General features: G+C 38.7%; 1 protein-coding gene across 1 annotated transcript; it reads left to right on the forward strand.

Annotated features, from left to right (window-relative positions):
* The first annotated feature begins 1,808 nt into the window (after window positions 1-1,808).
* LOC143587304 (cinnamoyl-CoA reductase 1-like) lies at window positions 1,809-8,843 on the forward strand. The gene is made up of 6 exons (XM_077068629.1): window positions 1,809-1,929; window positions 5,776-5,945; window positions 6,009-6,191; window positions 6,487-6,649; window positions 7,751-7,940; window positions 8,705-8,843. The coding sequence occupies exons 1-6, from the start codon at window positions 1,809-1,811 to the stop codon at window positions 8,841-8,843; spliced, it is 966 nt and encodes a 321-aa protein (XP_076924744.1).
* Window positions 8,844-14,725: the final 5,882 nt, after the last annotated feature.

Raw genomic sequence — 14,725 nt, forward strand, 5'->3', positions numbered from 1 at the left:
GGTTGTAAGATATATATAGAAATTAGTGAATGGAATCAATAATAATTGGGCAAAATGAATTTTTTTAATAGATATATAGATAGATATATAATTGGTGTAAAAAAATTTATCCAAATATATATTAACAATTTAATACCATGGTAGAATTTTGGTATCAACCTTGTTAGTTTGGGAAAATTCTCAAAATGGTTCCTTTTAGATAGAGAAGTTTCAGAATAGCCCATTTTTAAAAATTTGTACTTAGGAAACACATTGATAGAAGATATAAATTATGAGGGAGCAGGCCAAAGTTTTAAAAATATGTAGGAGCAGACTAAATATGAGAAAATGTTGATGGAAAAGTCCAATTTTTTTCAAAATATTGAGGGAGCAAACCATATTATTTCTTAACTTTTCTTCTTAAAATACAGGCTCCCAAGACTGTTTTTTTATATTTCATACCTATGCCGTACATATTTTCAAATTCACGAAAAATGAGCTTTTTAAAATTCGTCTTGGGAGACGCATTCCAGAAACATTTGTTCTTGGGAGACGAGATTATTGTATTTCCTTCCTTGTTCGTCCAGATATTATAGTTTTATAGGATATTTTTGTTCTTCATCATTTATTATACTTTCAATCATCTTCTTCATTTATACATTCAATCATCAATCATCGGATCATCTTTCTTCTCTTCTAATTTGTTCTTGAATCCAAAATGATGAAGTTTAAGAGGGGAGATCATGTGGAAGTTATGGATATGTGTTCCGGGTTCATTGGTTCCTACCACGACGACTACATAATCTCAACATTCCGGAACGAGTATATTGTTCAATTCCGTACCTTGCTCGAAAATGATAAGTCTGGGCCTCTTCGAGAGTTTGAAGAAGAATATGAAGAAGACAGATGTATCAAAAATATAATAAGAAAAGAAAGTTATTAATTAAAATCTTGCTGGTGTAGACGGAATTTAAATAAATATTGCAGGAGTGGACAGAATTAGAATAAATCCAAGTTATATGAAGAAATACAATAATCTCGTCTCCTAAGAACAAATGTTTATAAAATGCGTCTCCTATGAAGAATTTTAAAAAGCCCATTTTTCTAGAATTTGAAAATATGTACGACCCAAGTAGGAAACATAAAAAAACAGTCTTGGAAGACTGTATTTTGAGAAGAAAAGTTAAGAAATAATATAGTCTTCTCCCTAAATATTTTGAAAAAATATGGACTTTTCCATCAACATTTTTCCATATTTGATCTGCTCCCTACATATTTTTAAGACTTTGGCCTGCTCCCTAATAATTTATATCTTCTACCAATGTGTCTTCCAAGTACAAATTTTTTAAAATAATCAACAAAAATGGGCTATTTTTAGACGTCTCTCTCTAAAATGGGCTATTTTGAGAATTTTCTCTTTTAGTTTCCAATATAATAATAATAATATTCTTTAGTTTATCCCATATATTCGATTTGACTAGAATTTTGATTCATAATGGATTTGACTAGAATTTATGTTCGTGAATCATATCTTTTTTTTCTAATAATGATTTGTAACGGATTTGACCAGCATTTTATATAGCAGATTTGACTGACATCTAGTGTGTCGTATCTTTTACACGGAAGTTCGTACAACAATCAAACAACATTTCACTTTTATTAATTTGCACAGAAAATGATGTGCATACCTAATAGAGGTGTGATTTTAACACCGGCTATAAATAAATGTCTATGCACATTAGTTTCAAACATAATAACTATTCTAAAATTATCGGTGATCCGTTAGCGCATTGAGAAAATAGACAGTGAGAGAGAGGTTTCAGAATCTCATGGCAACTGAGAAGAGAAGAATCGTGTGTGTTACAGGTGCAGGAGGATTTGTAGGATCGTGGTTAGTGCGGCTCTTGCTCTCTAAGAACTACATTGTTCATGGCACCGTCAGAAACCCGTGTAAGTCATATATAACTTCTTCTTTAGTAGCATACCATTTCTCCGTATATGTTGATCAATTTAAGAAACTGTTGCTTAATCATATGCTTTGGTTTATATCATGTTTTCAATTCTTAATCATGCTTGAGTCCACTCAACTTCATGTTCTAGTTACGAAGACGTAGTTTGAGTTATGTTCCCCAAATATTTGCAGTTGACATAGCTAGATGTGGCAAGGAGACCGACGTTTGAGTTATGTTCCCCAAATATTTGCAGTTGACATAGCTAGTTATGTTCCCCAAATATTTGCAGTTGACATAGCTAGTTATGTTCCCCAAATATTTACGAAGACGTAGTTTGAGTTATAAATTCTTTTTTTAGGAAACAAGATTCTCATTTAATCACTTTTAGCAGTGGCGGACGCGACACGCAAATTGACTACCTTTTGATGAGGCAAGGAGACCGACGTTGGTGGAAGGACTGCAAAGTCATACCTGGGGAGGCAGTTGTGACTCAACATCGACTACTAGTGACAGATATAGCCTTCAGAAATAAGGTGACTGTTCGAGAGAAGAAAGGTACACCGAGAATTCGATGGGGAAATTTGAAGGATGAAAATCTCCTACTGTTTAAGGATAAACTCATGATGCATACGCGGGCTCGACTAAATGGGGACTCAACTCATATATGGGAAGCTATGGAGACAAAGATCATCCAAGTAGCAAAGGAGACTCTCGGGGTCACAACAGGAAAGACAAGTGGGCATAAGGAGTCTTGGTGGTGGAATGACGCAGTGCAAGACAAGATAAGGGACAAACAATGATGTTTTAGGGAGCTAATGAGGTGCACGAATGAGGAGGAGCGAGTGGAATTGAGGGACAACTACAAAACGGCCAAGATAGAGGCGAAGAAGGCAGTGGCGGAAGCAAAGAAGGCGGCCTTTAAACGGATGTATGAAAGTCTAGAAACAAAAGAGGGGGAACATGCTATGTTTAAGATTGCCAAAGCCAGGGAGCGTAGAAGGCAAGATCTAGGACCGGTGAAGTTCATAAAGGATACAGATGGGCATGTACTGGTCAAGGAGCAGGACATCAAGCTAAGATGGCAAACTTACTTCCACAATCTTTTTAACAATGGGACAGATTTCCAAGAAGAACATGACAACACAAACTTTCAACGACAACAATCGAATAACTGCTACTGCCGTCGGATCACACGAGAAGAGGTGAAGGATGCACTTAGGAGGATGGGAAGGTCAAAGGCGGTTGGCCCAGACAACATACCCATCGAGGTGTGGAAGTGTCTGGGGGAGGAAGGAGTCATGTGGTTAACTACTCTGTTCAATAGTATTCTCAAATCAGGTAAGATGCCAGACCAGTGGAGGAGCAGCGTTGTAGTTCCTATCTATAAGAACAAAGGAGACGCCCAATGTTGTGGTAACTACCGAGGAATCAAACTACTAAGTCATACTATGAAGCTATGGGAAAGAGTGATTGAGGGTAGACTTAGACGAGAAACTCAGGTTACGGTCAACCAATTTGGCTTCATGCCGGGGCGTTCCACCACAGAGGCAATACACCTTATAAGAAGATTAATGGAAAAGTATAGGGAGAAGAAGCGTGATCTACATATGGTGTTTATTGACCTAGAAAAGGCCTACGACAGTGTGCCACGACAGGTGCTCTGGGAGTGCTTGGAGGGTAGAAGAGTGCCCAGGAAATACATAGAGATAATTATGGATATGTATACCAGGAGTGAAACAAGTGTCCGTGCGCCAGTGGGGGATACTGATTTCTTTCCTGTAGAGGTAGGTCTTCACCAGGGGTCAGCGTTGAGCCCGTTTCTTTTTGCAGTAGTCTTGGATGAGTTGTCAAAGTCGATTCAGGGGACTCTCCCGTGGTGCATGATGTTCGCAGACGATATTGTGTTACTTGCTGAGAAAAAACAAGATCTAAACAGGAGGCTTGAGGAGTGGCGAACAACCTTAGAGACAAAAGGTTTAAAGATTAGCCGATCTAAGACGGAGTACCTCCACTGTGATTTTGGTGGGATAAACGACAATGAAGACACACAGATCACAATTGAAGGGCAGGTGGTCCCGCAGGTAACGAAGTTCAAGTATTTAGAATCTTTTGTACAGAGCGATGGGGAATTAGACAGTGATGTGACCCACCGAGTTCAGGTAGGATGGTGTAGATGGAAAGCAGCCATAGGTATATTGTGCGACAAGAGTTTCCCGACTAAACTAAAGGGAAAATTCTATAGGGTGGCAGTTAGACCTGCAATGCTATATGGAACAGATTGTTGGGCCATCAAGAAGGCACAAGTGCGGAAGATGGAGGTAGCAGAAATGAGAATGCTACGTTGGATGTGTGGGCACACAAGGCTAGACCGAATAAGAAACGTTGTGTTTCGCGAGAGATTAGGGGTGGCGAACATAGCAGACAAGATAAGAGAGTGGAGATTGAGATGGTTTGGACATGTAAAGAGAAGACAGACGACGAATCCTGTTAGATCCGTAGAAAACATTACTATAGAGGGGAGGAGGGGTAGAGGACGACCGAAATTGACTTGGGATGAGAGGATTAGGCATGATTTGATAGACCTAAACCTCTCCGAGGACATGGTTGAGGATAGGAATTCGTGAAGAAGTAGAATTAAAGTTAAGGATTTTTAGAGAGAATTTAATACCTTAGGGCTTAGACTTAACTTATTTAGGCCACATACCATAATGGTATTTCCCTTACATATATTATTATTATTATTATAATTATTATTAGCTTTTATATAGCTGTTAAACTGTGATCTTATTATTAATATTATTATAATTAGTAGTAGTTTTTATATAAATGTTAAACTTTGATTTCCTTTATTTTGCTTCATACACATGTACTTAGAGCCGAGGGTCTCTCTGGAAGCCACCTCTTTATTCCTTTGGATAGAGGTACGGTGTGCCTACATCCCACCCTCCCCAGACCCTACTTATAGCTTTGCTGTCGGTGGGATTTTACTGGGCATGATTGATTGATATATTGATATAGCTAGATGTGAAGTTTTTTACATTTTGGGTACAAAATCACATAAAACGATAACAGTTTTAATATATTTTCGTTCTATTTTTATTAAAATGCAAAGGTTTCATCGAATTGTGTTGCAGTTTTGTAAATGATCAAAAACCTAATTTGCAATATGTTAACTTGATCACTAATCCTTGTGGCATTGAATATCAAAATCTTTGTGAGTGCAATGTTTAACTTGTCAAGTAGCTTCACAAAGTTGCTTCCATTTAGATTTTTGAGTGGTTGTAAATTATATTGTTTGTATATGATTTTGACTCGGGGCATCCTATGTGATAAAGGTATGGATTGCCTACATCATACCTACCAATGGCTTTACAGCGGGTGGGGTTTTATGTTAGAAACAATTGGTTCAACGGCGAACAATTATGAACAAGGATGACCGAATTTTTGTGGGTAAAACTGGCCCGGGACTCTTTTGTTTTTTACCAATTAGTAAGGCATACTTTACAAAGAAACCCTGCACCCTTATTTACACTAAAAATAAAACTAAATCATCAAGACTCCTAAAACTTAGCCAAACAAAATAAATATATAACCAAATCAAACTCGAATAATAAATAAAAGAGTAAAAAAAAAACTCAGCATACGAACAAAACAAGATTATTTTCCACATTTTAGTGGATATGTTTGTTGTTGTTGTAAGACATGCTTTGTATATGATAGAAAAATAAAGAATTCTTAAGTTGTGGTTTATGCCTCTCTATTCCCTTAGGAAAGAGTTTAGGTTTAGACACTTCTTTTACTGGGTGCGTTTGTTTGTAAGTTATTTTATCACGATTTCTTGTAGTGGATGAGAAATATGCTCATTTAAAGAACCTAGAGAAAGCAAGTGAGAACCTAAAGCTTTTCAAAGCAGACCTTCTAAACGGCGAGTCCCTTCGGGCAGCAATTACTGGATGTGATGGTGTGTTTCATACTGCAAGCCCCGTTCCATATATTTCTATACTAGACCCTGAGGTAATTTTGGCCTTTCAGTTTGACTTTCCGTAATCAAAATCTTCAAAATTACTCTTATTGCAGGTAGAACTGATTAAGCCAGCTGTTGTTGGTACAATCAATGTACTTAAAGCATGTTGTGAAGCAAATGTGATGAAAGTTTTGTATGTGTCATCTGTATCCGCTGTTGCTGCTGTTGCGAGACCCCATGATCGACTAGTGGACGAGACTTTTTGGTCTGACCAACAATTCTGTCGATCAATTAATGTGCGTGCGAAAAAAAAAAACAAAACTTTTAACTTTCACTTTTCTTTGCTTACAAATCATAGCAATTCAAAAATAATGCTAAACTATCAAGAATAAAATATTTTGTACAAATGTGTCACATAGAATCATATTTTGAGCATTCACTTCCACTCATTGTCCCGTCACTCATTCTTGCATATTTAGAGGTGTGAATATGGGTGGGCTGGTTAATGGGTTGAAAATGGATCAAAATACTTGGTAAGCGTTCAATGGGTTGACCCGAAACATTTTCAACTATTTGTACTGTGTTATACAGGATTGGTATTCTCTTTCTAAGACGAAAGCAGAACGTGAGGCTTGGGAGTTCTCGAAATCAAACGGTATTCATTTTTTTTCAGTGTGCCCAACTCTTGTTGTTGGGCCTATGTTGCAGAAGACAATAAATTCTAGCAGCTTGGCTCTTATCAAGCTTCTTAAAGGTTTGTACTTTTATAATGGCCATCTTTTGGTTTCACTAAAACGAGCCTGCTTGGATTGGCTAGTTTATTGTAGGTAACAAGCTAAAAATTTAGAGCTTGAGCTGAGCTTGTTAGAAGAGCCAGCTCGTGGCTCGTCTAGCCGGCTCGTTATTTATTTATATATTTATTTTATAGTTTGGTTTTTACAATTATTGATACATTAAAGAAAAAAAATAGCAAGCACATACAAAATTTATAAAAAGAGATTTTATTGCATATTTTTTGTTTTCTTCTCATATATTTATATATTATAATTTAAAATAATAATATTGATTTGGGTTCTAATTTAAACGAACCAATCAAACAAGCCAAGAGCCGGTTTCGACTTTCGACCGGGCTACGAGCAGTGCCAACTGTAGCTTGGGCTCGGCTCGATTACAAACCAAGTCGACCCGGCCCGGCTCATTTAGATATAAGCTTTTTTTCAAGCTGATTTTTTTCGAACTTCAAGCGAGCCACGACACATTTTGAACACCTCACTTCTCACAAATTTATGCAGCTTACTATTTTAACTATTTGACTCAACATACTTACCATTCCTCAATTCCACCATAATCAATCAACTGGTTCATTTTTATGTAAAGTTTTTTATAATGCATTTAGTTACTGAGGGGTTTGAATCAAATATAAATTAAATTAGTGTGCTAATTGTGAAAATCAAGTAGTGTAATTATATATACAACATAGTATAATTATAGTGTAGTGTTACATAATTACACTATGTATATTTATAATTACTCTACTTGACCCTCACAATTATCATGTTAATTTAATTTGTACGTTAACTTTCCCCTAATTGCTTATACAAAATGTGCCTTTTAATGTTTGTTACATGAAAAATGAAGAAGCAATGGTATCGAAATGTGTAATAAGTGTTCATTCTATTATGAGGTTGAGGGATCAAACCGTGCAAAGTTATATGCATTTAGGAGTATATTAGAGAGAGAGAGAGAGAGAGAAAATCAAGATGTTGAGTTCAATGAATACAATTCAAAAAGGTGACAATCTGATACATTTTGTTACAATCAATCATTTTTAACCATAGCATTTATGTATGTGCAGAAGGATACAAAGAAGTCGATAAGAGGCTACGTTTTATCGTAGATGTGCGTGATCTAGCAGAAGCGCTGATTTTAGTATATGAAAAGCCCGAGGCCGATGGAAGATACATATGCACATCCCATCAGATTAGGTTAGAGAAATTAGTAGAAATTTTCAAGATGCATTATCCAGACTACAAAAATTTGAGCAAGTGAGTTCTTAATTTCTCTTGTATTCCCTCTTGCCAAAGAAAATTTCTCACTTTCATATTTTAGAAAATTTTCAAAATTTTGTTTTATGGCTCGTATTATCAAAATTCTTTAATATTATAAAAACCAATACAATTTCATTTTTTTTTTCACAAAAAAGTCAACAACTTATTCTTGAAATATTAAAGTTCCTCAACTTGTAAAAGATACACGACAAAATTCATTAAACTAATTTTTGTATATTGTAGTCCCTAAGCTTACTAAGATGTGCGTACTTGATTTTTATTTTATTTTTTTACAATATAACGACTTGTTACAGTTAAATTCATCAAAATTTAATATGGCATCCAACATTTTTCAATAAATTTATACGGTCTTGTTTTAACCGGTTTAAGACTTAGCAGATCATTATGTTTAAAAAAATCAAATATAGGATGCATACGTAGAAAAAATTGGCCAAGCCCTATGGCAACGATAAGTCTTCGCTATAGATAATATATAGCTGCGACAATTGTCGTCACTACAGGGTTCGGCATATGAGAACAAATTTGTTGTAGTTGATGTATGAACATTTTTTTAGACAAATTTAGGGTCTTTAATACACAAGAATTAGTTTATATAGTGACTTTGTGTATTACTTTTTGATAAAAAAGAACAAAATCATATTTTGATTTTCTATGGTATTAACCCGGCCTTTCAAAATCAAAATTTAAGGCTTATTCATATACATTTTTTTCTATCTTGCCTGACTAAATTTTGTTGGTAGATTTATCGAGTCGACGGATACAACTAAAATTACATCACAGAAAATAGAGGAGCTGGGCTGGCGTTATAGATCACTTGAAGAAACGATTGTTGACTCGGTTGAGTTTTATGCCCAAAACGGTCTTCTGACTATGGATTAGATTTGAATTTCTTTTCTCAATTAACTTGGTATGGACTTTTGTTCATACATGTCTTTTGAGTTATGTAATAAGTTAAAACTATGTGGATTCTGGCTATTAGCTATTTGGCTCCTAGCAGGTCGAATCAAATGATATCTTCGTGTCCATGGTTGAATAATAAGTTGATCATATCCTTGCAACATATAGCATAACCTTACATAGAGATTTGGTGATAAAATTTGCATAATACATCCGGCAATATGCTGATGGTTTGCATATAATGTCATTTTTTTTATCTATATTTCGATAAAATTTTATAATAACTTAATAATCTATCAAATATTATATGTACTTCTTATTCACAATAGTGCCTTTCTATATATTTCCAACTATTAAACAATAGATATAGTAAATTAAAAATAGGAAAAAAAAAAGTAAAATGTCACAATATTTAGGTGCCGGTGTTCACTGTTATAAATTTCGATCAACACATCTCCTTCACCGAGTGCCGGCATCATACAATCTAGTAACAAACGAAACCCATACCGAATAAGTACTCAAAAATAAAACTCACTGAAATGTTATTACGTGGACAATTGCTAATTAGCTAGTACAACGGCATAGACCATTTACACAAAAACCATCTTTGGGTTCACAAGCACTCTTGCAAACTTCAGTTTCGCATTCAAACAAAGTTTAATCGAATTGTGTTGCAGTTTTGTAAATGATCTAAAACCTAATTCGCAATATGTTAATTTGATCAGCAATCCTTGTGGCATTGAATATCAAAATCTTTGTGAGTGCAATGTTTAACTCGTCAAGTAGCTTCACAAAGTAGCTTCCATTTAGATTTTTGAGTGGTTGTAAATTATGCAGTGTGCATATGATTTTGTATATGATTTTGAAGTCGGGGTATCCTATGTGATAAAGGTATGGATTGCCTATATCATACCTACCAATGGCTTTGCGACGGGCGGGGGGTTTATGTTAGAAACAATTGGTTCAGGGGCGAACAATTATGAACAGGGATGACCAAATTTTTGTGGGTAAAACTGGCCCGCGAATCTTTTGTTTCTTTACCAATTAGTAAGTCATACCTTACAAAGAAACCCTACACCCTTAATTTGCACTAAAAAGTAAAACTAAGTCATCGAGACTCCTAAAACTTAACCAAACAAAATATATATAGCCAAATCAAACTCGAATAATAAATAAAAGAAGCCAAGTAAAAAAAAAACTCACATATGAACAAAACAAGATTATTTTCCACATTATAGTGGATATGTTTTGTTGTTGTTGTAAGGCATGCTTTGTATATGATAGAAAAATAAAGATCTTAAGTTGTGATTTATGCCTCTCTGTTCCCTTGGAAAGAGTTTAGGTTTGCTCTAATCCACCCTCTAAGTACAGAAAATAGAGGAGCTGGGTTGGCGTTACAGATCACTTGAAGAAACGATTGTTGACTCGGTTGAGTTTTATGCTCAAAACGATCTTCTGAGTATGGATTAGATTTATTTTTTTTTCCTCGTGAACTTGGTATGGACTTTTGTTCTTACTTGGTATGGATTCTGGCTATGAGCTATTTGGCTCCTAGCGGGTCAGATCAAATGATATCTTCGTGTCCATGGTTGAAGAATAAGGTGATCATATCCTTGCAACATATAGCATAACCTTATATAGGGATTTGGTGATAAAATTTACATAATACATCTGGCAATATGCTGATGGTTTGCACAGGCCCAGCCTATGAGGAGGGCAGGGAGGGCTCTGGTCTCAAGCCCACTTTCTTTTAAGGCCCATGAAATTTTAATTTTTTTTTAATATATGTATTTTAAGTCCATTTGTATTAAGAGACCCATTGCTTTGAAATAATAGCAACAATGGTTTGAATCCACTTGATTGTGTACGACGTACCACATAACTCCCCACCATCGGGCTTTCGACCAGCAGGTGGTGAATTTGAGACCTTCGGTTTGGCCGGCGCCGGCTTCCAGGCCCGGCCCATGAGGAAGGTTGGGAGGGCTTAGGTCTCAAGCCCACTTTCCTATAAGGGCCCATGAAATTTTTATTTTTTAGTTAAGTATATGTATTTTAAGCCCATTTGTATTAAGAGTCCAATGTTTTGAATGTTTTGAAATAACAGTAACAAAACCAAAATAGCAGCAAGGGTTTGAATCCATTTAATTGTGAACGACGTACAAGGTCTCCCTATCATCGTACTTCCGACCGGCGAGTGGCGAATTTGAGACCTTCGGTTTGGCGGCGCCGGCTTCGGCGACGAGAGACGTTCGTCATCCAGTGTTATTGATTTGTCGTTCTTTGTTTACTCGTTCAGTCTTCGTCTTCCACGTACAGTCAGTCCACTCTTCAAGCCTTCAAGGAAATAGTGCCTTTCTATATATATATATTTCCAACTATTAAACAAAAGTTAAAAAAAGAGTTAAATGTCGCAATATTTTGGTACCGGTATTCGTTTTTATAAATTTCAATCAATACATCTCTTCACCGAGTGCCGGCATCATACAAAACCAAACTGAAGAAACGTGGATCGGCTCACTGGTAGACGATCAACTTTCCTCGGGTATGAGTATGCTATTTCACCGATGGTTCTCCAGAGTATGAGTTCTTCCACCTACAAAACGAGCAGCACCGTGAACTTACCCCTCAGAAAGGGACAGAGGGGTCCTCTTTGGGGTAACCCTCCGGTGTGAGAATAAGAGATTGTAGGAGAAGATAATAATAATCTGAGAGTGAGTAATGAATTGGAATGTATTTTCTTGCTTACCTCCCCTTGTGGAGGTGGTGTGGTATTTATAGTGTTAGGGTTTCCAAATGATTGGGCTCAGATCCCATTAGGGCCTTTTTGGCCTCCTCCTGTTGCTTTGCGCCACGTGTCCTTAGGACACCTGGTGCTTTTTCATTGATTATTCTCTGACCCAGGCATTTTACCTGACCAATGTGCAATCACGTGGTAGCACATGGGTTTTGCTGAGTTGTCCACCTTTCATTGGCAGCTGTCAACATCAGCATATTCTTATTCCTTAAAGGATACCTTCTAGAAGGTTTGCTGACGAGCACAATCAAGGTTGTCCTTATCCTGATTTGGATAAGGACGAGGTTGATTATGTGCACGTGTGATATGCGCCTATCCTGAGGATGCGCGAAGTCTTCTCTTTATTCTCATGCGCAGATGTTTCATGCGCAGATGTGATATGCGCAAGCATATGTAATATGCGCCACGCGCAGATGTGATATGCGTGAGCATATATGATGCGTGAGCATGCGATATGCGCCACGCGCAGATGCGCCACGCGCAGATGCGCCACGCGCAGATGTGATATGCGTGAGCATATATGATGCGCGAGCATGTGATACGCGTCAGCATATGTGATGCGTGAGCATATATGATATGCGCCGTGCGCATAGGTTTTGGCTTTGTGCCTTCATGATATCTTGATTTCAAGCCTCTTGTCTATATCTTGTGGGTTGACCCGCCCCGCTCGATGTTAAGGCGGGTACATACCTCTTCAAGCCCCCCCAGTCTAATGTGTGTCTTGTCTCGCGCGAGCGAGGTAAGATAGATATTAGACTTAATAGTTCTCTTTTAATAGGGTTTTGTCTTTTCCTTTTTTATTTCTCATCGTTGCGCGAAATTCTATCCTTGTGATTGAAATGAATCGTCCATGTACGTGGTTGGTTGGTGCTGACATGCGTCAGAGATGGAGACGTGTCAGACTTTTCGTGTGCTCGAGGTGCTACAGTTGCCTTTCATGTCCCCTCACACAGTGTCAGGAACACGTGTCGCGCTCGCGTTGGCCTGCACCTGCGAGTGGGGGCGCGTGAACTCTGATCAGTACCTGTTTCGTTCCCTTTATGTCCCCTCACACAGTGTCAGGAACACGTGTCGCGCTCGCGTTGGCCTGCACCTGCGAGTGGGGGCGCGTGAACTCTGATCAGTACCTGTTTCTCTCTCTCCTGGGCATATAAAAGCAAGCCTTTTGAGTTATTATTCTTCATCTTCATTGTTATTTCAGAGCTTTCCTTTCCTTCCATTTTTATTCCGATTTTCGTTCTTGAAGTAACCTCTGTTTGATTTCGCAGTTGTATGTCTGATAACCCAGACACCACAATCTCCCCAACCAGACGCCGTGTAAAATCATTAGTCATGTCCACTTTGAAGAAGACCGGCAAGGGAAAACGGGCTGCTGAGGCCTCGTCGGAGGAGGTGGGGAAGGGCAAGACAGTAAAGAGGTGGGATGAGATTCCCTGTAAATTGAGACAGTCTGATTTTGACAGTCTCATCGCCTCTCAGGGTTTTCTCCCTGAGTATGGCTGTATGCTTCCGGCGGCCGGGCAAACGGCGGCAGATCCGCCCACCGGCTATATCTCCTTGTACTGCCGTTTTTTCACCCACTGCAACCTTCGTCTCCCGATGACAAGGTTTATGGGTGCGCTGCTTAAATTTTATGGGATTCACATATCCCAAGTCCATCCTTTTGGACTTGTGCGCATGACTCATTTTGAGTTCATGTGCAAAGCTCAGCGCGAGGAGCCAACCCCTCGGCGCTTTCAATTTTTTTATAAGCCAAAAATCCAAGATTCTTGGTTCTCATTCGTTCCTCGCAGTCAGAATGTCAAGTGCTGCACTGTTTCCTTCAAGAGCCTTCATGACTGGTCTGAGAAATTTTTCTATATTAAGGCTGGTGTGATTCCCATCCGCATGACCATGCGCGCGATCACTTCTGCGCCCACGGATGTGAATGTTTTTAAGAACCCAACTGGCGCATGGGTTAATAAGTTGACTGCTGAACCATCCCCCGCCAAGAATATTTGCGAGGAGGCGCTGGTGGGGGTTGGCATGAGCAGGAGGTGGGCCGACAGCGCGACTGAGCCTGTTATCCAAGTTGATGGATTATGTGAGTTATTAGCTCATTGCATTATTTCTGCGCGAATATAATTCGTTTTGCTGATATCATTTGTCTTGTTTTATGCAGTAAGCAAGGAGTACGTCCACGCCGCCTATGATGAGCATATGGAGGGTGGCTCTGTCGCGCTGGGGAAGTTGGCTTCCCCGATCGTTTCGCTAATATGTTCATCCCTGTTGATTTGGGATTTTGCTTTGACAGCGATGCGCCTGGTAGGCCTTTGTACTTATGCTTATGCCTTTAGAATACCAAATTTGGTTAACATTTCTATTGCACGTATTGTAGATGCGCTTGAGAACTATGAGCTGGAGCTCGCGGAAGAAGAGGTGGAGGAGGAAGCTGAGGTGCCACAACTCAAGCGTAAAGCTAAAGGGCAAACTGGCGCAGGGGCCAGTAAAAAACAGAAGAAAAATGATGCCCCTGTTGCTCAGGATCCTCCTACTCAGGCGAAGGGACTTAAGAAAACCAAGGGGTTTACCTCCAAGGTTTCCTTGTCTTCTTTGCCTCAAGGTGTGGGCAGTCCTCCTGTCCACACGAGGTATGGTGCCGCCACCTCCTCTCTTCGCGCGGCGGAAAAGGGAAGCGGCGCTGCGCCTGCTGTTTCCTCTTCAACAGGTATACTTTGTTTATACTTTATGGTTTTATGAGCGTGATTCCGATAGAGTTATTAATGAATCTTTGCTCACTCAAATGTTTGTAGAGCCGGCGACCTTGGTGGATCAACCTCAGGCGCAACAAGGTACCGAGGCTGCGCCGAAGGTTGCTTTGAAGTCCCCTGTTTTGCCCTCAAAAAGGGGGAAAATGGACTTCATGGCGATGTTTAACTCGCGGACGGCGGTGCGCCAAGGTATATATTGCGCTTTTACTTTCTAACTTTTTTCTTTTTAGATCAAGTCTTGAATCATTTCTCTTTGTTGGTTTTTTCATAGGCATTATAGCTGGCACACAAGCTGCTGGCGGCACTGCTGGCGCCGGTGC

This window comes from Bidens hawaiensis, unplaced genomic scaffold, assembly GCF_021521415.1.
Source record: "Bidens hawaiensis isolate Kalapana, Puna unplaced genomic scaffold, B.hawaiensis_p1.1 tig00035441_1, whole genome shotgun sequence".
Taxonomy (NCBI): domain Eukaryota; kingdom Viridiplantae; phylum Streptophyta; class Magnoliopsida; order Asterales; family Asteraceae; genus Bidens; species Bidens hawaiensis.

Bases quoted from the DNA above. Each gene is read 5' to 3' on its own strand.
- LOC143587304 (XM_077068629.1), top strand. From the start codon at position 1,809: ATGGCAACTGAGAAGAGAAGAATCGTGTGTGTTACAGGTGCAGGAGGA. The intron at 5,946-6,008 runs GTAATTTTGGCC...CTCTTATTGCAG, and splicing joins TTTCTATACTAGACCCTGAG to GTAGAACTGATTAAGCCAGC. The intron at 6,650-7,750 runs GTTTGTACTTTT...ATGTATGTGCAG, and splicing joins TCTTATCAAGCTTCTTAAAG to AAGGATACAAAGAAGTCGAT.